The sequence below is a fragment of the Leucoraja erinacea genome, chromosome 8 (genome assembly GCF_028641065.1).
Source record: "Leucoraja erinacea ecotype New England chromosome 8, Leri_hhj_1, whole genome shotgun sequence".
NCBI classification, from domain to species: domain Eukaryota; kingdom Metazoa; phylum Chordata; class Chondrichthyes; order Rajiformes; family Rajidae; genus Leucoraja; species Leucoraja erinaceus.
In genome coordinates, this window is record NC_073384.1 from 18,235,057 (window position 1) to 18,259,550 (window position 24,494).

The window sequence follows — 24,494 nt, forward strand, 5'->3', positions numbered from 1 at the left end:
GAATAATCTCATAGAAAATAAAGGAGTTGTTAAACCTGTCTCTTGAACCCATTTAAGGGTTTAGTTGATAGGATGATTGCTTCCAATTCTTGTCATCACAGCACCATATGATGGTTCTACACGGGGTGCTGCAAAAGTCCAGTGACGATAAATTTCAGCTCCAATATTTGCCGAGAAGCTGGGATTTCCCTTGGAGTAAAGAAAGTGCAAAGAGATTTGGACACAAACAGGACTGGTTTATAGGGAGAGAAGATGTTCCCGTTGACCTAAAATTTAGCATAACCCCGGGATACTAATGGGGGAAAAGGTACAAGGGGGATGAGCCAAGTTTTTTTCACTTAGGAAGTAGTTATGATCTTCTGACCAAATTAATTTTTGTCTTCAAATTGAAGTTGTCCAACAGCCTGGGAGGACTAGAGAATGGATCAGACAAGATTGCTCTACCAGGAGTCAATACAGGCTGAAGAAGGGTTTTGGCCCGAAACGTCGCCTATTTCCTTCGCTCCATAGATGCTGCTGTACCCGCTGAGTTTCTCCAGCATTTTTGTGTACCGTCAATACAGGCTTCATTGGCCAAATGGCCTCCAACTGTGCCACAACACTTTAGTAATTCTAATGATTCAGCTCTCTGGCTTCCTTGTCTGGCTCCGGAGGTGTTTCTTCCCCACGTGATTTAATCTTTGTGCCAAAGTGTTTTACAGCCATTGATAGGGTCAGAGAATGTTTGTTTAAAACTGATGTGCACAGGAATTTCTCACGAGGATGGTGAATCTCTGGAATCTGCTACTCTGGAGAAGTGTTCAAGCTACATCATTGGGGCTTCTTAAAAAGGAAGTAGTTCATTCTTTGAAGAAAGGGGAATTGAGGTGTCTGGGGAACTGGCATACAAGAAGTACTGATGACTGGGAGCAGATGGCAGGGAGGTGCTGAGTGGCCGTGTGGCCCACTGCTGCATTTTTTAATGTTCATTGAAGTAATTTGGAAGAAGTGTAATGTGGGAAACGAGCAAGCTCCCAGCAATGTGAAAATAATCTGGTGATCCGTTTTTTAGTGGCACTGTAAAATTCATGTTATCACACCATCCTGGTCAGCACTGATGTCTTGGAAAGTCCAATATTTGAAAATTAAGCTCCAGAGTGGCTGTGGAGTCAATATCAAGATATTTGTTGCTGTTTTCATTGTCTTTGAGCTCTTCCATTTATCATTTGTGAAAGGATTGGCGATAGGAGAGTAAGTTGTTTAGTTGATTCTTTAGTCTCATTCAATCAGGAAATAATGTCGGGGAAGAGATGGGGGGGAAAAGGGGCTGGTAGTGTCAGGTAACCAGTGGTGACGGGGTAGAGGGTTGAATCGCATAACAAAGCTTCATAACATATACGCAAGCAAAGTTGGCAATTGGCACAGTGGCGCAGCGGCAGAGATGCTGCCTTACAGCGCCAGAGACCCAGGTTCGATCCTATGAATGTGTTGGTTTTCTCTGGGTGGTCCGGTTTCCCACCCTCTGAAGACATACAGATTTATAGGTTAATTGGATTCCTTAAATTGTAAAAATGACCTTAGAGCTTAGGATAGTGCTATTGTGTTATGTGATCACTGGTTGGTGTGGATTTGATGGGCTGAATGACCTGTTTCCATGCTATATCTCTAGAATTTAGTCTAACACAGTGCAAGAGTGGCGTGGAATGGGAGGACTTGGAGTGGGAATAGTTGTTAACTGCTATAAAACTCACAGGTTGTCCTTATTTACAGGCAAGACATGAACCTATCTGTACCAAAATCAACAGGAAGAAGAAACGAGTGTTCAATTCGTACAAGCAGAGAGCTGAGGGGACTGACATCGGGCCAACGAGAGGTGCATCAGTTGGAAAGGTAGTACAGACCTCTGATCACCAGGGGAGAGACCCTGAGGGTGCCTCAGTAACCCCCTGCAGCTCCCTCTTAGCTCTAGTGTTGGGTTCAAAGACCTGAGGGTGTTGGTTGGCCAGAATAGTGGAGGAGGTTGCAGGGGACAAGACGGTAGACAGAACGGGGGAATGGGAGGAGGTGCCTTGCATTTCCTTCCTGTATTTTTTTAAAATTATTTTTTGAATAGGTGCAGGAGTAGGCCATTCAGCCTTTCGATCCAGCACCGCCATTCAATATAATCATGGCTGATCATCCAAAATCAGTACCCCCGTTCAGGCTTTTCCCCATATCCCTTGATTCCCTTAGCCCTTAGAGCTAAATCTAACTCTCTCATGATCACATCCAGTATCCATTCAGGTTTTCTCTGTATTGGAAAGACTTGAATTTCTGTAGACAAGGACACGTCAAATAGCATTTCGTATCCAATGATGTAACTATTATAATGTTGGCAACGTTGCAGCATGACCTCACACACAAACGTTGCAAATTTTCATGGTGTAAATATTGACTTGGTGAACACGAAAAACTTACCTCCTCTTCAAAATAATACCATCAGATCTTTGGCATCCTCACCCTACAGTCTTGCTGAGATGAAATCCCATCTTCACACCAAGGACACCCTCCATCGTGTTGTATGGCAGAACAGAGTGGGATAGACTCAGCACGATGGAATAGATCCAACAGCTCAAAACTGGGCATCATGTGAAGGTATGAGATGGGAATTGGCTAGGATAGACGGGCAAATTATACTTAAAGGTTTGGCAGTTGAGATGCAATGGCAAAGATTTAAAGACCGCATGGATGAATTCCAGAAATTGTTCATTCCTGTCTGGCGAAAAAATAAAACTGGGAAGGCGGCTAAACCGTGGCTGACGAGGGAAGTCAAGGATAGTGAATAATCCCAGGACAAGGCATATAAATTGGCCAGAAGAAGCTGCAAACCAGAGGACTGGGAGAAATTTAGAACTCCACAGAGGAGGACAAAGGGGTTAATTAAGAAGGGGGAAAAAAGAGCATGAAAGAAAGCTTGCGGGGAATATAAAAACTGACTGTAAAAGTTTATTTAAGTATGTAATAAGGAACCGATTAGTGAAGACGAATGTAGGTCCCTTACAGTCAGAGACAGGTGAATTTACAATGGGAAACAAGGGAATGGCAGAACACTTAAATTACTACTTTGGTTCTGTCTTCACTGAGGAAGACACAAACAATCTCCTGGAAATACAAGGGGACTAAGGATCTAGTGGGAGGGAGGAACTGAAGGGAATCCACATTAGTCAGAAAATGGTGTTAGGTAAACTGTTGGGACTGAAGGCAGATAAATCCCCAGGGCCTGATGGTCTGCATCCCAGAGTACTCAAGGAGGTGGCCCTAGACTTGTGGATGCGTTGGTGATCATTTTCCAGTGTTCTCTCGACTGGATCAGTTCCTGTAGACTGGAGGGTAGCCAGTGTAACTCCACTTTTTAAGAAAGAAGGAAGAGAGAAAACAGTGAATTATAGACCAGTTAGCCTTACATGGGTTGTGGGGAAGATGCTGGAATCAATTATTAAAGATGTTATAGAAGTGCATTTGGAAAGCAGTGACTGGATCGATCAGTCACCATGGATTTATGAAGGGGAAATCATGCTTATAACCATATAACAATTACAGCACGGAAGCAGGCCATCTCGACCCTTCTAGTCCGTGCCGAACACGTATACTCCCCTAGTCCCATATACCTGTGCTCAGATCATACCCCTCCATTCCTTTCCCATCCATATAACTATCCAATTTATTTTTAAATGATAAAAACGAACCTGCCTTCACCACCTTCACTGGAAGCTCATTCCACACAGCCACCACTCTCTGAGTAAAGAAGTTCCCCCTCATGTTACCCCTAAACTTCTGTCCCTTAATTCTCAAGTCATGTCCCCTTGTTTGAATCTTCCCTACTCTCAGTGGGAAAAGCTTATCCACGTCAACTCTGTCTATCCCTCTCATCATTTTAAAGACCTCTATCAAGTCCCCCCTTAACCTTCTGCGCTCCAAAGAATAAAGCCCTAACTTGTTCAACCTTTCTCTGTAACTTAGTTGCTGAAACCCAGGCAACATTCTAGTAAATCTCCTCTGTACTCTCTCTATTTTGTTGACATCCTTCCTATAATTAGGCGACCAAAATTGTACACCATACTCCAGAATTGGCCTCACCAATGCCTTGTACAATTTTAACATTACATCCCAACTTCTATACTCAATGCTCTGATTTATAAAGGGCCAGCACACCAAAAGCTTTCTTTACTACCCTATCTACATGAGATTCCACTTTCAGGGAACTGTGCACAGTTATTCCCAGATCCCTCTGTTCACCTGCATTCTTCAATTCCCTACCATTTACCATGTACATCCTATTTTGATTTGTCCTGCCAAGATGTAGCACCTCACACTTATCAGCATTAAACTCCATCTGCTTGACTAATCTTTTTTTTGTGGATGTAACAAGTAGAATGGATAAGGGAGAGTCAGTGGATGTGGTGTATCTGGACTTTCAAAAAACCTCTGACAAGGTCCCACACAAGAAATTAGTGTGCAAAATTAGAGCACATGGTATTGGGGGTAGGCTATTGACATGGATAGAGAACTGGTCGGCAGACAGGAAGCGAAGAGTACGAATTAACGGGTCCTTTTCAGAATGGCAGGCAGTGACTAGTGGGGTGCTGCAAGACTCGGTGCTGGGACCCCTGTTGTTTACAATATATATTAATGGTTTGGAATTAAATGTAGCATCTCTCAGTTTGCAGATGACACAAAGCTGGGCGAGGAGGATGCTATGTGGCTGCAGAGTGACTTGCGAGGAGGATGCTATGAGGCTGCAGGGTGACCTGGATAAGTTGGGTGATGTGGATAAATGTGTGGTTATCCACTTTGGTGGCAAGAACAGGAAGGCTGATTATTATCTGAAAGGTGTCAGATTAGGAGAAGGGGATGTGCAATGAGACTTGTGTGTGCTTGTACATCAGTCACTGAAAGTAAACATGCAGGTACAGCAGGCAGTGAAGAAAGCTAATGGCATGTTGGCCTTCACTGCGAGAGGATTTGAGTTTAGGAGCAAGGAGGTTCTACTGCAGTCGTACAGGGCCCTGGTGAGACCGCAGCTGGAATATTGTGTGCAATTTTGGTCTCCTAATTGAGGAAGGACATTCTTGCTATTGAGGGAGTGCAGTGTAGGTTCACCAGGTTAATTCCTGGGATGGTGTGACTGATGCAAATGATGAAAGAATGGGTCATCTGGGCTTGTAGTTGCTGGAATTTAGAAGTGGATCTTATAGAAACATATAAACTTCTTAGAGGATTGGATAGGGTAGATGCAAGAAAAATGTTCCCGTAGTTGGGGGACTCCAGAACCAGGGGCCACAGTTTAAGAATAAGGGGTAGGCCATTTAGGACTGAGATGAGGAAATACTTTTTCACCCAGAGTTGTGCATTCATGGAATTCTCTGCCACAGAAGGCAGTGGAGCCTAATTCACTGGATGTTTTCAAGAGAAAGTTAGATTTAGCTCTTCGAGCTAATGGAATCAAGGGATATGGGTAAAAAGCAGGAACGGGGTACTGATTTTAGATGATCAGCCATGAGAATATTGAATGGTGTTGCTGGCTCGAAGGGCCAAATGGCATGCTCCTGCACATTTTTTCTACGTCTACCTAGCCCCTTCAGTGTGAAGGTTACAAACCTGAAAAGTAATATCCCTCCACAGATGCTGCCTGACCCACTGAGTTCCTCCAGCAGTTTATTTTTTGCTCAAAGTTCAAGTATCTGCAGTCTTTAGTACCTCAAAAAAAAATCCCAGGCATTTCTAACTTTGCACACTTATCTGGATCTTAACAAAGCCTTCTTAATATCTAATAAATAATGTTCCCTTAACTAATCTATTAATCGCAAAAATACCTCCAATTGATTTATTAAGTAATATCCTATTACCTTTGCTAAGAAAGTACGGTACGGTGGTGTGGCGGTGGAGTTGCTGCCTTGCGGTACAAAAGACCCAAGTTCAATCCTGACTGCGGGTGCTGTCTGTATAGTGTTTGTACGTTTTCCCCATGATCGTTTGGGTGCTCCTCTCACACCCCAAAGATGCACAGATTTGAAGGTTAATTGGCTTTGGTTTAAAAAAAAAGGTAAATTGTTCCTAGTGCGTAGGATAGTGTTCGTGTACGGGCATCAGTGCTCATCGTGGACTTGGTGGGCCAAAAGGCCTGTTTCCATGCTCTATCTCTAAACTAAGCTAAATTAAAGGAAGGTTCACTAGACTGATTCCTTTGATGGTAGTATGAGGAGAATTGGATTGACTAGAATTTAGAAGAATGAAAGGGAATTTTCTGGACACATATAATATACTAAAAGGGCTTGATGGGCAGGATGTGGGGAAGATGTTTCTCCTGGCTGGGGAGATTGGGGATTGTCCTACAATAAGAGGTTATGGGGCATGATAGTTGGGACTGAGATGAGAAATATCTACATCTATAGGATGGTGAACCTGTGGAATTCTATGCCACAGAGAGCTGAGAAGGATATTCACTGAATATATTTAAGAAGGTGTGAGAGAGTGATTTCCAGGCACAAAGAGCATCAAAGAATATGAGGGGAGAGCTGGGGGATGATATTGTGATGATAGCTGAACCCGATCACATTGAATTCCATAGAAGGCTCGGAGGGTTGAATTGCCTAATCTTCATATAGTCATACATCATGGAAACAGTGCATTCACACATACTAAGCAGTGTATTAATTCCATCTTTCAGCACTTGGTCCATAGCCTTCTATGCCTGTTCAATTCCTTGGCACATCTGTTCTACTTTTCTACATTGCGATCAAATTTAATGTCTATCAGTTGATGTAGAGAGTCATGATTATAGTGAGAAACTCCAAGATCTCAAAAGTTTCTGTGATCCAAATCAAGTTGCTTGAAAAGGCCAGTCCAAAAAAATCTTTCAGAGGGGACTAAATAAATTTCTGTCAAGCAAAACAAAAGTTGCCCTATACTCATTGCTGGAACTTCTAGACAACAAAGACACCAATGTCAGACTCTTATTTATTGACTATAACTCTGCTCAAGACCAAATCAAACTCCAAATCCCCAAATTACAGGATCTAGGATTCAGCACCCACCACTGCCACTGGATCCTTGACTTTCTGACCCACAGACCACAATCAGTGAGGATAGGCGCCAACGCATTCTCCATGATAGTTCTGAACACTGGTGCCCCAAAGGATGCGTTCTCAGACCCTTACTATACTTCCTTACATTCCCAACAGTGTGTCCAAATTCTGCTATAAATCCATTTACAAGTTTGCAGATGACACCACCATAGTGTGCCGAATCTCAAATAATGACAAGACGGAGTACAGGAAGGAGATAGAGAGCTTAGTAACACGGTGTCACGACGACAACATCAGCAAGACGAAGGAGCTTGTAAATTAAGGAGACACAAGGAACTGCAGGTGCTGGTTTACAAAAAAGGCACAAAGTGCTGGAGTAACTCAGCAGCGTAGGTAGTATTTTTGAGAACATGAACAGGTGATGTTTCGGCTCGGGACTTATTCAGACTTCAGCTAGTCATTAACTTCCGACTTTCCCTTCCCCCTCTCAAATTGTAGATTAAAACATCATATTATGGTTGCTACTTCTTAATGGCTTTTTAGTCTCCTTTGCCACAAGTTCCCTTATCAAATCCGGTTCATTACACAACACTAAATCCAGAATTGCCTACTTCCTGGTAGGCTCCAGTACAAGCTGCTCTAAGAATCCATCTTCCTTTCTTGGGGTCTAGTGTCAACCTGATTTTCCCAGGCTACCTGTATGTTGAAATCTTCCATAACCACCGTAACATTACCTTTGCGACATTCCAATTTTAACTCTTGATTCAACTTACACCCTATATCCAGGCTACTGTTTGGGGGCCTGTAGATAACCCATTGGGGTCTTTTTACGCTTACAATTCCTCAGTTCTATCCATACTGACTCTACATCTCCTGATTCTATGTCACCCCTTGCAAGGGACTGAATTTCATTCCTTACCAACAGAGCGACCCCACCCCCTCTGCCCACCTGTATGTCTTTTCGATAGGACACATACACATGAATATTAATTTCCCAGCCCTGGTCCTCTTGCAGCCATGTTTCTGTAATTCCTACAAAAGCATACATGCCAATTTCTAACTGAGCCTCAAGCTCATCCACTTTATTCCTTATACTTCGTGGATTCATATATGATATTTTTAATCCATTATTCACCTCGCCTTTCACATCAATTCCTATTTCACTTGGCCATATCTCTTATCCCTTCGTGAGCTTTCTGCCATGCTAATTCTGGTTTCTTTCTTAACTTTTCCTATATTCTCTTTCCTTTTAACTCCATCCTTGTATTTCCTATTTGTCTCCTCCCCCCCCCCCCCCCCCCCCCCCCCCCCCCCCCCCCCCCACTATTTAGATTAAACTCACCCATGTAGCAGTGGCAAACCTGCCTGCCAGAATTTTGGTCCCCCACCTGCTAAGGTGCAACCCATCCCTTTTGTACATTTCACCCTTACTGCAAAACTGATCCCAGTAGTCTAAGAATCCAAATCCCTGCCCCCAGCACCAGCTCCTCAGCCACACATTCAGATCCGCTATCTCCCTGTTCCTGCCCTCACCATAACGAGGAACTGGAAGTAAACCGGAGATAACCACCCTGGAGGTCCTGCTTTTCAGCCTTCTTCCGAGCTCTCTGAAGTCACGCTGCAGAATGTCTTTCCTCTTCTTCCCGACGTCATTGTGCCGACATGCACAAATAACGTTGAAGTGCTGTGTGCAGTTCTGGATGCCCAACAAAAGGAAATATGTCATTAAGTTGGAAATGGTGTAGAAGAGATTCACCATGATGTTCCTTGGACTTGTGTGCTTCAGTTATAGGGAGAGGCTGGATAAGCTGGGAATTTTTACTTTGGAGAGCGGGAGGGTGAAGAGGGGGAGGGGGGACTTTATTAAAGTCTACAAATTCACGAGGGGCGTGAAGTGAACTCTCGGTCTTTTCCCTAGAGGATTCTAACATTAGAAGGCTTAGGCTTAAAATGAGAGGGGAAACCTTTTTAAAGGGATATCAAGGCAACCTTTTCACTCGGATGGTATTCTGTATTTGGAACGTGCTGCAGAGGAAGTTATAGAACCTGATACAGTTACGACTTTCAATAGACCTTTGGATAGATGTATGGATAGAAAGAGGTTGGAGGAATATAGACCAAATATTTGCAAACGGGACCATCCAGATTGCTAACTTGGTTGGTATGGGCCTGTTTCCATTTTGTATAGCTCTGAGTCCTTGTCACATCAACTATTTACAGGCCATCTCTGGATTATGAGCACTCAACTTGCAGACACCCCTACATATGAACAATTTTCCAATTTAAAAAGTCGGATGTACTTGCCTACATTCATGAACTAGTTTTCTTTCTCTTTTCACTTTTAGTAATTGCACTTCCTTCACGGTCTTATGTGCTCTTGATATCATTCATTCCAATTACTATGGGATTATGGTGAATATCATGTTGAATGATTTTTTGTTTTGTGCATTTTCTGACATGGTCAAAATTGCTGGGGATGGCTGCTCTCTAGTGGATGGATGGATCGACTGCTTACATTCACTGGAATTTAGACGAGAGGGGATCTTATAGAAACATATAACATTCTTAAGGGGTTGGACAGGCTAGATGCCAGAAAATGTTCCTGATGTTGTGAGAGTCCAGAACGAGGGGGCAGTTTAAGAATGAGGGGTAGGCCATTTAGGACTGAGATGAGGAAAAACGTTTTCACCCAGAGAGTTGTGAATCTGTGGAATTCTCTGCCACAGAAGGCAGTGGAGGCCAATTCACTGGATGTATTCAAAAGACAGTTGGATCCAACTCTTAGGGCTAACGGAATCAAAGGATATGGGGAGAAAGTAGGAACGGGATACTGATTCTGGGTGATCAGCCATGTCATATTGAATGGCACTGCTGGCTGGCTCGAAGGGCTGTATGGCCTGCCCTATTTTCTATGTTTCTATATCCTCACAATCAGACAGAATAATACAAATTGCAGGTGCTGGAACTGGGAAACAGTGGCAGAGATTGTTGGAAGTGCTCAGTACATCAGGCGCCATCAATAGATAGAGACCTCCCTTCGGCAGTGAGTAATTCGAATTTGGACTGAGCAGAACGATTGGTAGGTGGGTGCACATTCAGTCGCCAGAAAGGGAGTTGGATAAACATTTGACCGGCAATGAACTGGGAGAAAGATCCAAGGCAGGGGAATGCCTGTCTGGATGGTTCCTTGTGGAGCTGGAGCGGTTCTTGCACTGAGCAACCTCTGACTCTGCTGTCCCATGAGTAGCCGTGTGGCTGTTACCTTTGAGACACAGTGTGCAGATGATTGCTCTTCTGAGAGGAGCTGGCATGGTTCTATCAGCAGTGACTAGTTATCTTGTGCCTTTGCAGAACATCCCACCCCCGGTCTCACACTGGAGACAACAACATGAGGACTTCATCAGCACTATCAGAAATGCCAGGATGACTACCGATGCCATGAAGAAGGGACTTCCTCTTCCTCCACCGCCACCACCCAGCATTAACCCAGGTGCTTTGCTTTGGCTCTCCTAGTGGACATTCCTTGTATTCCTTGACACAAAGCAGGCCATTCTGCCCATCAGATTCCTGCCGTCTCCCTGCGAAGCAAACCCATTAGTCCCACACCCCCACCAACTTATTTTTTCTCTCACATACTCATAAACCTCCCCCCCCTTTATATTTATTTTTTCCACTCAACCAACACACTAGTGGAACAAACAGCATGCAAGTAGCCCGTCTTCGGTATGCAGGAGGCAACCTGAGCACCCGAGCGAAATCTACGCGGTCACAGGGAGTTCATGCAAACTCCACACGGAGAAAGCTCAAGGTCAACAAACTGATTCACATTGCTTGAAAGAACATAAGAAATAGAATGACATATGATGGAAGAATGGGTCGACTGGGCGTGTATTCACTGGAATTTAGAAGGATGATCGGAGATCTTATAGAAACGTATCAAATTCTTAAGTGATTGGCTAGGCAGTAAAAATATTCCTGGTGTTCTGCAAGTCCAGAATCGGGCGTCACAGTTTAAGAATAAGGGGTTGGCCATTTAGGACTGAGATGAGGAAAAACATTTTCACCCAGAGATTTGTGAATCTGTAGAAATCTCTGCCACTGAGACAGTGGAGGCCAATTCACTGGATGTTTTCAAGAGAGTTAGATTTATATCTTAGAGCTAACAGAATCAAGGGATATGGGGAAAAAGCAGGAAAGGGGTACTGATTTTGGATGATCATGTTGAATGGCGGTGCTTGCTCGCAGGGCTGAATGACCTACTCCTGCACTTAAGTTCTATGTTTTTAGAAGCAGGAGATGATTTACATATTCTTGCCTGTTGCACCATTACTTCAGACCTATTTTCCACCCCATCGCTAAATCAAAGTACCAAAAAAAAGTATTGATGCCTATCTGGATGGAGCCTTCACAGTTCTCTTGTGTTGAGGATTCCAAAGCTCACGTTTGTCTCTGTCTTAAATGGGTGACCACTTACTATGGGACTCCAGTTCAGACACCAAAGACACGGGATACATGATCTCTGCATCCAGCCCCTTGCTGAGAGGCTCAGTTCTTCCGGATCTGGCCATCACTGGCAAGAAAGACCACCATTTCTAACATGGCACTAATACCCTTAACGTGAGTGGATCAACCACAGGGACATTTAGATCAGAATGGTGAGGATGGCAGATTTCCTTCACTCAGGGATACTAGTGAACACATGGGGTTGATATTTGATAGTTCTGTGGTCTTCATTACCAAGATGAATGGACTAACTTGACCAATTCTGGACAGTGGGTCAAAGTTTCTGGACACAAGTATCAGTCCAGTACTTGAACTGCTTGCCCCCATTCTTGGCCCTTTCTTTTCGTGTGGAGTATCATTGGCGGGAAGGTCTCTAGTGTAACAAGGTGCTAGTGAATGGTTGAAGCAATATTTAATTTTGGCTTGCGTCTATCTTTGATCCCACAGACTATATTGAATGTCCCTATTGCAACAGGCGTTTCAATGACACAGCTGCAGAGCGACACATCAGTTTCTGTAAGACCAATGTCAATCGTAAAGTGGTGGCCAAGCAGTCTATCCAGGCTCCATCCACCCAGCCCAAAGCTCCGTCAACCAAGGTGCAAGTGCAGATGGCCTCTAAGCCGACGCCAGGTCCCAGCAGATCTTCCGCTGTGCCATCAACCTCGCGTGAACCACCAAGGGCACCTCCTGTACACTCGGCCCCTCCTGTACACTCGGCACCTCCTGCTCGCACCGGGCCATCGGTTTACTCGCCACAATCAATGAAGCAAACTCAGCAGGTACAGAGCACATTTGGTACAGAACACACCGGTACAGAACTCATCTGGTGCAGGGACTCTAGTTGGGACAAACACAACACCTGGGACAGGAATCCTGCCCAATAAGCATTCTTATTTTGCTGCAGCCCCATTTGGTTGAGGGTAGCTGGTTTCCACCAGCTCTGAGGTGAAAGGACAACTCCACAAGCGGGGCCAAGCGCTGACATGCGGGCAGGTGGGTGGGTGATTTATGATATGGTGTACTCCTTCCCATCAGTAAAGGATGCAACGTTTCTTTTTCTTTCTGCACATCCTTGAATCTTTTCCTCTGCTGTGGCAGAGTTCAGAAATCAAGCATCCGTTCCAGGAGTCTAGTGACCCACCTACAGCAACTGACCCAGTGTAGTTAGGCTCATTGTTGTGATTGCTGCTCTGGTAGTGGGCACTGACATCCGTTCACCACTCCTGCTGGTGACTTTGAAGATTTTGTGAAGATGTCATTGCTGTTACAACTGCAGTACTTTGAAGTGCCGGCTATAGGTAGTCCCTGTAGGAGAAGGCTACTTGGTGGCACAAATTTTGTTCTAGGTTTGAGATCTTAATCCACAAATACCCATTTCTCCGGACAGCCAAAGGTTGTGTTAAAATGCCAAAGACAATGGCCAAATCCGTCATTATAATGTGCACAGATGGTGTATTTGAATGCTATTGGCTTGATATATTTATATATCCTTGGAGATATCCAGCTCCTCCACCTTTCACGGGATTCTCTATCCAACTGAGAGAACAGCCCATTTAATCATTTAAGGTTTAAGATCAGGCAGTCCAAAACTCCCCCAGTGCACCAGGGAGTCTCCAGCGAAGCCAGTCTCTGCCCTCTGAGGCTGGAGCAAGAGCTTCAGCGATAAGCCTGAACTAATGGGAGGAGGGTAAGGTCAACTTACTTCCATATCAATTAAAGCTGTTTGTTTTTGTACAAATTTTAAAGCTCATGCTCAACACATTAATGCTCATCCATTTCTTTACCAACTTCGATACTCCACCCACCAAAGCCATCAGGGTCTCCGTCAAAGGGCAAGCTGACTGCAGCAGCCCAAGCCGTCATGGGCGTCAGACCAGGTGAGTAAACTCTTGAAGATGTTGGACACTTCGGTAGTAAGTTTACAGATGACATGAAGATTGGTGGATCTTTATGATTTGTATGAGGACACAGTATGTAGATCAGCTTGAAAGTTGGGTGGAGCAGTTGCAGATGGAATTTAATCTGGACAATTGTGAGGTAGTGCACTTTAGGAGGTTAAATTCTGGTGGGACATATAAACAGAAGGGACCTTTGGACATTTTAGGTACAGAAGGACCTTGAGGTGATGTATGTAAGCACATAGCTTGCTGTAAGTGGTGACATAAGTGGATAGGTAGTGAAGAAGTAATGTTGATTTTTGTTTTCATAGTCCACAGCATTGAGCATAAGAGTTGGGATGACATTTGGCAGTAATGCCAAATATTGGTTAGACTGGCTGGAGAATTGTGCATTGGTCTGAGTTTAAGTTTAGTTTGTCACATGTACCAAGGCACAATGAAAAGCTTTTGTTGTGTACTAACCTGTTAGTGGAAAGGCAATAAATGATTACTCTCAAGCCATCCACGGTGTGTCACTGGTTGCCACACCACAGAACCAACGTGGTTGCAATAGAGAGATTAACATGGAAGAGAGGGCTGTAGTGATAAGACTAGGTTGTATAGAGACACTGAAGACTACAGATGGTGGAATCTGGAGAACCAAACAAACTGCTAGAGGACCAGTGGATCAAGCCTCATGTTTGCAGAGAAGGAACGGTTGCCATTTCGGGACCCTAATGCAGGGTTTTGATATGAAATGTCGACAATCCCTCCCCCCTCCCCCTCCCCCCCCAGAAGCTATTCAACTTGCTGACTTTCTATGAGAGATTGGATAAACTCTAGAACTAGGAGGCTGAGGGGTGACTTTATAGAGGTTTACAAAATTATAAGAGGCATACGTGGGGTACATAATCACAATGTGTTTCCCAAGGCAAGGAAGTCTAAAACAAGATGAAACAAGTTTAAGGTGAAAGGGAAGAAATTTAAAGATCCGAGAGGTAAATTCGTCACACAAATGGAGGTGGTTATCCGGAACGTGCTACCAGGGGATGTGATAGAAGCAAACAGCATTTTAAATCCATTTGGACATGTAATTGGATAGGAAAGGAGTAGAGGGATACAGACCAAATGCAGGGCAGCACATTGGTACAGCAGTAGAGTTGCTGCCTTACAGCTACAGACTCGGGTTCGATGCTGACTACAGTTGCTGTCTGTACAAAGTTTATACGTTTTACCTGTGACCACATGGGTTTTCTCCCGATGGCCCGCTTTCCTCCCACAATCCAAAGACGTAAAGATCTGTGAGTTAATTGGCTTTGATAAGTTTTTTAATTTACCTCTGTGTCTGTTAATGTACACGATGGGGTGATCGCTGGTCAGAGTGGACTCGGTGGGCCTCACGGCCTGTTTCCGTGCTGTGTCTCAAGAATAAAGTCTAAATGGGTGTAGAGATGCCTGTACCCATGCGAGTTTGGCACACTCTAACATAATTTCATTGTTGCTGCTGTTGAGCGAGGTCGTTAACTCATGATCTCAAGCTAAGGTTCTGCTGAGGTAGGACACAAATGGCAAAAGCAGTCACGTGACCGTTCCAGTTCTGGTGTCGAGGCTTCAATCAGTAAGTGGCTTGACCACCAGGTGGCGCCACATGGGATTAATATAGATATGCATAATGGTCGGCAATGACGAGGTGAGCCGAAAGGACCATTTTTGTGCTCTACGTTTCTGTGATGCCTATTGTGCTGGGCATACTGAATCACCAGTGGCAAATGTTTGTTCAGAATGCAGGAGGCCGAGGGGTAAGGGATGGATGATTTGAGTCATAGAGCCATTCAGCACAGAGACAGACCCTTCCCATGCTGGGGGTAACAAAAATAAGACACATAGTTTTAAAATGAAAGTGGGAAGGTTAAAAGAGGATCTGAGGGAGATTTCTTTCCAAACAGGCTGGTTGCATTGTCTGAGGGGGTTGAAGGATGCAGAAACTCACAACATTTAAGAAGCATCAAGATAAGCACTTACATTACCAAGGTGTATAGAGCTATGGATCTAATGAGGGTAAATAAGAGGAGGTAGTTGGGTACAATGGGTGGTATGGTCATGGTGGGCCAAAGGGCCTGTTTCAGTACTGGACAACTCTTGACTCTGAAATGGGAAATAGGATACCCAGGATGGAGCAAGTACTAGATGGAGATGTTGACGTGGGTAATGGAGAAGGGCAGGAGGATGATGTGTGGATGGAAATGCCAGCAGGGGCTGCTTGGTTTGTAGTTGTATGGACCATGTACTTCAACTAGTTTCATTTCTCGTCTTTTTCATTGGTTGAAGACTTTGACGATCCGCCCGTGAAAGCTGATGCAAGGCGACAACCACCAATGCAGTCGTGAGTATGCGAAGGTTGAGGTAGTCTACTGATGTCAGAGTGAACTCATTGTGGGACTCAGGCTGGGCAGGAGTCCCTGGGCAACACTGGCACAAGAAAAGTGCAATCTCACCTGTGAGATTGAAGAGAGATGGTGGGACAGTGGGGACCTCCACTCGAAGGAGATGGGGGATGAGGGTGGTGAGAAATGTTGGCTTATTGGGGTGTCAGGTGAGTCATCACGGGATCCCCAGTTTCTGACCTGCTCTTGTAGCTACAATATTTATATAGCTCTTCAAATTGAGTTATTAGTCAGAGGTGACTACCGGTGGTAGACGGTAAGGGACTTGGTTATGGGTGGTAGGGCTAGCTCTCCAACATTATATTCTGTAAATCCCCATCTTTCCCTCTCTCCAATCTTTTCCAGCACCCGGTATGGTCGGATGTAGGAATACCTGCTGTAACGTCTGGAGTCATAGGATGCAACAGTGCTCCCTTCCCAGTGATGGGTCTAAGCCTCCACAGAAAGGCCAGCTTCAGTGGTTACATCGGTACCTCACCGTCCACCCGGCTCTCCACGTCATACTGCCACTGTCCCAATCAGTAGTAAAGGTCAATTCAACTCCCTGCGTGTTATTTGAAGAGAGGGGAGGGAGTGAGAAGGAGAGTGCTTTCAGAGTGGGGTGGGGATGTGCTGAGCCAGTAGGTGGGGAAATCACAACTCTATTGCATAGCCATAATTGTTCACATGAGAGAATAGAGGAGTGCAGTGCGTATGTGTGACCGTGTATCAGCATGCTGGAGGGTGAGGGTTTATTCCCTGGGTCAGCTGGAGTATGGGCTGCTGTTGATCCCAAATCTTCCATCCTTGCCTTGCCTGGAGTCAAAGTGCCCAGGTCTACGGCCCCAGCTGTTTCAGTTTATTTCATTGGACTGATCACTCTGCAGGAGTTCACACATTACTCTCGTTACCTTAATTCAGTTCACTGTAGCAAAACATAATTCTGGATACAGTATAAATAAAGTAATGATGGTGTGCAATATGCACACACTTGCATACACTCACTCTTATATACTTGCACACATCCATACTCAAAGATATTTACGCGCAGTACATGCCCATACATGTACAGACACATATAAATGATGTAAATGTGCAGTACCCTCTGCAAGCATACACAGAAGCACAAACTTACAAACGTGCACACACACAAAAATAGATGAATGTGTGCAGATTGTTACAACTGTCATAGGCATTTATTCAAGATCACATATGGCTTCTGTGTAAAATAGATCATGAACACAAATCAAAACTTTCATTCCACACCATCTCAGAACTTGTCTTCACCGTCAACAACTTTTCTTTGACTCTTCTCACTTTTTCCAAGTTAAAGGTGAAACGTGTAGCTATGAGTACTCACACATCATACACACAGCTCACAGCCTTTTTGTCAGTTGTCGAATAATCCAGTGTTCCCAATGTACACTGGCACCCTCCTCCAACTCTTTCTCCGCTAATTGATAACTCCAAGAGGCTGCCTATTGCACCCATGCAAAACTTGTTGATTTCATTATCTTCATCACTTACTTCCACAATGCCCTCAAATGCACCTTCACTTTCTCTGATTTCTCTGTCTTTCATCAGGGACGGACTATTGACTGACATCTACTACAAACCTACCAACTCCCAAGGTTATCTGGACTACACTTCGTCCCACCCCATCACTTACAAAGATGCTATCCTCAATTCCTCCGACTCAGCCGCATCTGCTCCCAAGATCATGATTTCCTTTCTAGGACATCTGTGATGTCCTCTTTCTTTAGTAAAGAGTGAGGCCACATGCAAACTAGAGGAAAGATAAGGTTCACTTCTTAATAAAAGGAGGGTCAATAGCCACATTGTACTTTCTTGTTCTCTGAACTGTTTACAGTCAATCAGATTTATCCGACGGGGGTGATCTTCAATCTTCACAGCGGTTGATGTTGTTGGTAGCACTTGGTACAGCTCCTTTCAACACAGTCTCAATTTCTTCCGGTCCCAGTACCTTATCAGTATGTATTCTGACAGTATGTACTCGTCCCTGTGTCCAACTGGTAGTGGCTCCTGTGCCTCTCATACCTGGGACTGCAGACCTGGCAAGGCATGGGTTAATTGCTGTGCATACATAATTAGTTAATCACTGATGGCCTGTAGGTGTAACTTCCACACGTATGTAGCGCGGGGTCACCCTCATTTCGAGGATGGCCATCTTCTGGTAGGTGCATAGCAAGTCCTGTTATGAATTCAAAATGTGTTAATCCTGTCTCTCTAGCTGGGGTTGTTCTGAATCATCAGAATTACTGAGAATACCGTAACCCATTCCTGTGCAGTTTCAGTCAAGACTACTTAAACTCTTTAGTGTCCTATTCATTCCCTCCACTAATCCAAAACTCTGCGGGTGGTTTGGAAATGTGAAATCAGTCTTCAGAAGCCTCCTTCATCACCTTCCCTGTGAACTTGTCCCTTGATCCGAGTCTATCTGAAGACGGACCCACACAATATTATCCCTTCAATTGTCCAAATACATTTCTCCTCCCCAATCTACTTTATTTCTCACTTTTTTACCCCTCATTGTGAGTTCCCTCAAACCCCCTTTTGTAAGCTATGGTCTGATGTGATCAACTAACACAATATTGCATGGACCTTAATTTGTCCCTTCACAGCACATGCTTCAAGCCTCCGCACATTTGTTTGTTTGGATACAGGAACCTGGCTGCTCATTTGCATTCTAAATGACAAACACTATTATCACATCAAAACAAGCTTCCCAAAAGAATTCAAACTCAAAATCAGTAATCCATAACCGCCAATATCCTTAAACCCTTTTAAAAAATAGATCAATCATTATTAGGAAAAACAATTTAAAAATCATTCCCAATTGTTCCAACCTATCTACCCAAATTCACAGCATAAATTCACACCCATCACAATTTTCCCAAATCAACATTTTCTTTTTCTCTGCTATATTGACATTTCCAATCTCATTTACCACTTTAATCAGGATGCCAAAAACATCCAGGTCTCTTTTTGAACTCTTAAAGAGACACTACCTCTTAAAACATTTTTATTTCTGTGATATTCACTCACAAGTTTCCATACCTCATTCAATACACTAAATCTCACAGATATTCACACACTTTAAAACAATACAATTACAATTCAAAAGTAACACAATTATACACAACTTCAAGGAAATTATTAACTTAAAACTCTTAAATCTTTTATACACCCAAACACACTCATAGGTTTGCCCACCATTCCACACGTGATGTACTGACTTAACATGGAATTTTCACAAAGGAAAATGGGCACCACAATTAGGTTTTGAAATTGTGTCTCCATGGTTTTCCCTCCTTACCAGCATTCGTAAGGTAGTGTATATGATATAAGAATGGACAGAAAAACAAGAGTTACACAAACTTTTGCGAAGGGGTTAGCCAGAGCCCCGTCAAAGAGTCAATGGCGCCACCCTCTCGTTTCCAAAATTCGTGCTGCGTGCTAAGAGGCATCCTTCTGTATTAACTTCACATCACCCATGTCTTGGCAAGACCGTTCTGTTTACTAGAATCTTTGCTTCTGTGGGGACCAATGTACAGAATTTGGTGCTTTGGCAGAGGCAATGGGTGACAGTAGTATCCTGTCTCAAAGATACTCTGGCTCTGCATTGTTTAACTCTCTCACTGCTGGATTCATTAGTGCTCTTCCTTCCTCTTCTGCATTTCTCCTCTTTTTTCTCATCTTCCTTTTTAGTCTCCGAGTCGCTATTTGTTCCCCATTCCCCCCAAATTTGTTCTTTATCCCCCCCCAATCTTCCATAAAACAGTGTCGCCATGCCAGAGAAGGGGTCCCCGGGGTTATTTTGTTTTAGCGCCCTTTTTTTAACCAATTGCTTAATTTGCGACTCAATCAAGCCTTTTCTTTTTTGGCCTTTTCCTGTTATTTTATCATGCCAGTTACATTCTGCTTGTAACACATTCCAATTCTTAGGTATACCATCCTTTTTTATCTTTTCTGCCTTTTTAACAGTTTTTACATTCCATGTTCCAGGATTAATCTCCCAAACGTTTGGTTAGCTTATAACTTAATATTCTTTAGTGTTTGTTACTTTTAGGATTCAAATTAACACATGTTGGACGGGCGTATAAATAATTTAATCCAAATTATTACCCATAGCAGCGAATCTCTGCTCAGCCCGGCTACTTCTCAACCTAGCCGCGAGTCTCTCTCTGCCCAGCAACTTCTCAACCTAGCCACGTGTTTCTCTCTGCCTGGCTACTTCTACTTTCCCAGTAGTAAACACCTCACCAACTACTTTCCTGATAACAAAATCTCTTACCAACAACTTTGCTAGTAGCAAAAATATATTAATTTACGACAAACCATTTTAGTTTGCTCTATCCAATCGCCGACTACACTCTTAGTAGCAAAATACATATTTTACGCCAAACCTTTGTGGTAATCTCTATCCAATTGCCGACTACTCTCTTGGTAGCAAAATGCATACACAATTGGTCTTACCATTGTCTGTATTAAGGACCTCGGCGGGGAACCAGATCAACATCTGACGAAGGACAACAGATGTTAATGGGAGTTTCTACGGGAGTCGGTCACAAAGGGTCCGATTGGAGCTCAGTTTTCTCCCTGTCCACTCTGTAGCCTCTTGCACAGTCATCCGTTGACGGTCCCAGCGAGGTCCTGCCAACTATAGGCCAATGATAAGGTTCACTTCTCAATAAATAGACAACTCACAAAAAGGTTAGTTAGACCAACTCAAGTTTTATTGATCACCGGCCGGGAAGTGACGAGGATACTCCAGTCAAGTAAGCAACATAAATACTTGACTTTCCTCGTGTCACCACTTCAACGAATAAAGAATTGCATGATATTTTATACTGTGTGTTTGTCACTTAGTCACATTCCAAAGATGTTAGGCATGGTCAGAGATAGTCAATACACGTTACCACAGGATGCGTGTGAGCTTGTCTCATGTCAATTAGTAGACACATTTCAAATGAAATATAAGCTATAACCTAGTCCAGGATTCCATTATATATCTTTTATATATTTAAAAGCATTTAACCTTTTCAGGAACAGCACCTCATATTCTGTTTGGATAGCTTACAACCTAATGGTCTGAAAATCAATTTCACTAATATGAAGTAACCTCGAACAAATCCCACCCTTCCTTTCCCCCAACCAGACATGCACCTATTTCTCCCTTCTCCATGCATTGCTTCCTTTGGCTTCACGATTTGTAACTCTTTGTTCGTTCACGTTTTGTCCTCTTCCAGTTTTGTCCTCATCTCACACCTTTTTTATCTCTGGCCTTTGCCAAACCAACCCGCACCTATGTTCAAAGCCTGCCATGCTTTGTCCTGCCCCTCATCTCTTATAACTTTCTTCCCCCTCACCCCCACAGTCTGAAGGGTCCTGACAGAAACATGTTCACCTATCCATGTTCTCCAGGGATGTTGTCTGACCCACTGAGTTACTCCGGCATTGTCTTATTTTATTAAAAAAAACATTTCACTGACTAATAACTACACTGTGATTTCTGCACTGCTATAATTTCTACATGGCAAAACCAAAATGGCCTTTATTAAAATCTGACAAAGTGCACTTTAACCACATGTGATTATTTTCTGTTACAAATCTCAAATTGTGAAGGACAGAGGCAAATAAATAAACGATTTAAGCACTTTGTTGCAGCTTCGCAAAAAACAGATATAGTCCTCCAGTTCATTTGAGGATTGGTACCACATACACCTATCGCATACCCACAAATTTCACAGGATATCACAGCGCATTATGAATCTTTATGGTCAGAACTAACAAGGTCATGAAATTAATTCTAACCAAATTTCAGGGTAAACATGTGTCTACCCCCTTATACTCTAATTTTATGAATAGATTCTTGGATTAAAGGCCAAGAAATCCCAATTAACAGATGTTAATAAGATTTGAGTGATATGGGATGTGTTACTTTGAGTGTGCGCTGGAGTCTCATACTCCAAAGGTATTGGCTGTGCAAGAAGTATACAAAATTATGAGGTATAGATAGGGTAGACAGTCAGAAGCTTTTTGCCCCAGGGTGGAAACATCAGACAGATTGAAGGCGAGAGGGTTAAAGTATAAAGATGTGTGGGCAAGTTTCTTTAACACAGTTGGTTGGCTGGAACTTCCAGGTGTGGTGATACAAGCAGATTAGAGATATTTAAGGTTTTAGAAAGGTACATGGATAAGAGAATTGTGGATCCCTCTAAATCTTTCCTATCCATGTACCTGTTCAAATGTCGTTATTGGATTGCTTCATCTACGTCCTCTGACAGCTCATTCCATATATCCACTACCCCCTGTGTAAAAACGTTGCCTCTTATTTCTTCTCCTTCTCACCATAAGAGGTGTAGGTGAGAATCAAACATTAGTATCAAAACATGATTTAGGGAACATTTGGGAACAGAATGAAGACAGAATTAGCTGCTGATGGGAATTAACTGCTGATAGGAAGATGTGAAGAAATTGATAATTATTTATAGTTGCACGTTTTGGCATTATCAGCTGGTATTTATTACCTGTAGTCAGGATCTAGGGAGTTAAGATTAAACCCCATCTGTGGGTCAGGAGTCACAGAACCCAAATTGTGTAGTCGCTCCCCAAAGGTGAAACTGTTGGTCTTCAAACTCACCTTCATTGATACAAAGTTTTAATTCAAGATTTGATCACCTGAATTTAAATTCTCCAGTTGTCGTGGTGAGATTCACATATGTATCAACCCATCCAACTTCTGCAGGTATCCAGTAGCAACCACTATCTTTCTCCACCTATCATTGTAGGAGCATAAATACCACAATGATCATTGTGCTTCAAGGACTTCTTGGAATGAGGAAAATTTTCCCTGCCTTCAGAGAAGCAAGATAAACACCAGCATAAAGTATGTTTAGGTTTAAAAATAACTTCCCTACCCTTGTTTAAATATGCATCAAGCGCAGGCACAGCACAAAGTGCTGGAGGAACTCAGCAGGTTAGCCAGCATCTGCACAGCGGCACAGCGGTAGAGTTGCTGCCTTACAGTGCCAGAGACCCGGGTTTGACCCTGACTGCAGTTGCTTGTATGTACGGAATTTGTAAGTTCTCCCCGTGACCAGCATGGGTTTTGTTCGGTTTCCTCCCAAATTCCAAAGACGTACAGGTTTGTAGGCTAATTGGCTTAGTATAATTGTAAATTGTCCTTAGTGTGTGTGTAGGCTAGTGCAAGTGTGCAAGGATCGCTGGTTGGCGTGGACTCGGTGGGCCGAAGGGCCTGCTTTCTTGCTGTATCTCTAAACAAAGCTAAACTTGTGAAAGGAATAGATAAGCAACATTTCGGTTGGGATCCTTCTTCAAACCCAAAACGTCACCTATCCATTTCCTCCAGAGATGCTGCTTGACCCGCTGTGTTCCTCCAGGACTGTATTTTGCATCTGTACCATTTGTTGGAATGATTTCATTTTAAAAGGGACATTGATAGATTATAGAGCATCAAGTGATGAGAAATGTTGGTGCGCATACAATTGAATTTGCATATTTGACAGAGAAAGGATCGAAAATGCAGGATAGAAATTTTCTATAGACTCAGTGTTCAATGTTCTATAGACTCGGGATCAGTTCCTGTGGATTGGAGGGTAGCTAATGTTAACCCACTTTTTAAGAAAGGCGGGAGAAAGAGCAAACAGGGAATTATAGACCAGTTAGCCTGACATCGGTGGTGGGGAAGATGCTGGAGTCAATTATAAAAGATGAATTAGCCGAACATTTGGATAGCTGTAACAGGATCAGTCCGAGTCAGCATGGATTTACGAAGGGGAAATCATGCTTGACTAATCTTCTGAAATTTTTTGAAGATGTAGCTAGGAAAATGGACAAGGGAGAGCCAGTGGATGTAGTGTACCTGTACTTTCAGAAAGCATTTGATAAGGTCTCACATAGGAGATTAGTGGGCAAAATTAGGGCACATGGTATTGGGGGTAGATTGCTGACATGGATAGAGAAGTGGTTGTCAGACAGGAAACAAAGAGTAGCGATTAACGGGTCCCTTTCAGAATTACAGGCAGTGACTAGTGGGGTACCGCAAGGCTCGGTGCTGGGGCCGCAGCTATTTACAATATACATCAATGATTTGGATGAAGGGATTCAAAGTAACATTAGCAAATTTGCAGATGACATAAATCTGGATGGCAGTGTGAACTGTGAGGAGGATGCTATGAGAATGCAGGGTGACTTGGACAGGTTTGGGGAGTGGGCAGATGCGTGGCAGATGAAGTTTAATGCGGATAAATGTGAGGTTATCCACTTTGGTAGCAAAAACAGGAAGGCAGATTACTATTTAAATGGCGTCGTTGGGAAAAGGGGAAGGACAACGGGATCTGGGGATCCTTGTTCACCAGTCTATGAAAGTAAGCATGCAGGTACAGCATGCAGTGAAGAAAGCAAATGGCATGTTGGCCTTTATAACAAGAAGAATCGAATATAGGAGCAAAGAGGTCCTTCTGCAGTTGTACAGAGCCCTAATGAGACCACACCTGGAGTATTGTGTGCAGTTTTGGTCCCCTAATTTGAGGAAGGACATTCTTGCTATTGAGGGAGTGCAGCGTAGGTTTACAAGGTTAATTCCCGGGATGGAGGGACTG

General features: G+C 43.5%; 1 protein-coding gene across 1 annotated transcript in view; it reads left to right on the top strand.

Annotated features, from left to right (window-relative positions):
- The window catches only part of LOC129699391 (zinc finger C2HC domain-containing protein 1B-like), a 31,291-nt gene extending 12,601 nt beyond the window's left edge, over positions 1-18,690 (top strand). Inside the window, exons 3-8 of the mRNA XM_055639115.1 lie at positions 1,750-1,869; positions 10,395-10,533; positions 11,994-12,328; positions 13,360-13,426; positions 15,755-15,809; positions 16,216-18,690. Of these exons, the coding sequence (XP_055495090.1) occupies positions 1,750-1,869; positions 10,395-10,533; positions 11,994-12,328; positions 13,360-13,426; positions 15,755-15,809; positions 16,216-16,237 (738 nt within the window). The 3' untranslated portion in view covers positions 16,238-18,690. The remainder of the gene's footprint in view (positions 1-1,749; positions 1,870-10,394; positions 10,534-11,993; positions 12,329-13,359; positions 13,427-15,754; positions 15,810-16,215) is intronic.
- Positions 18,691-24,494: the final 5,804 nt, after the last annotated feature.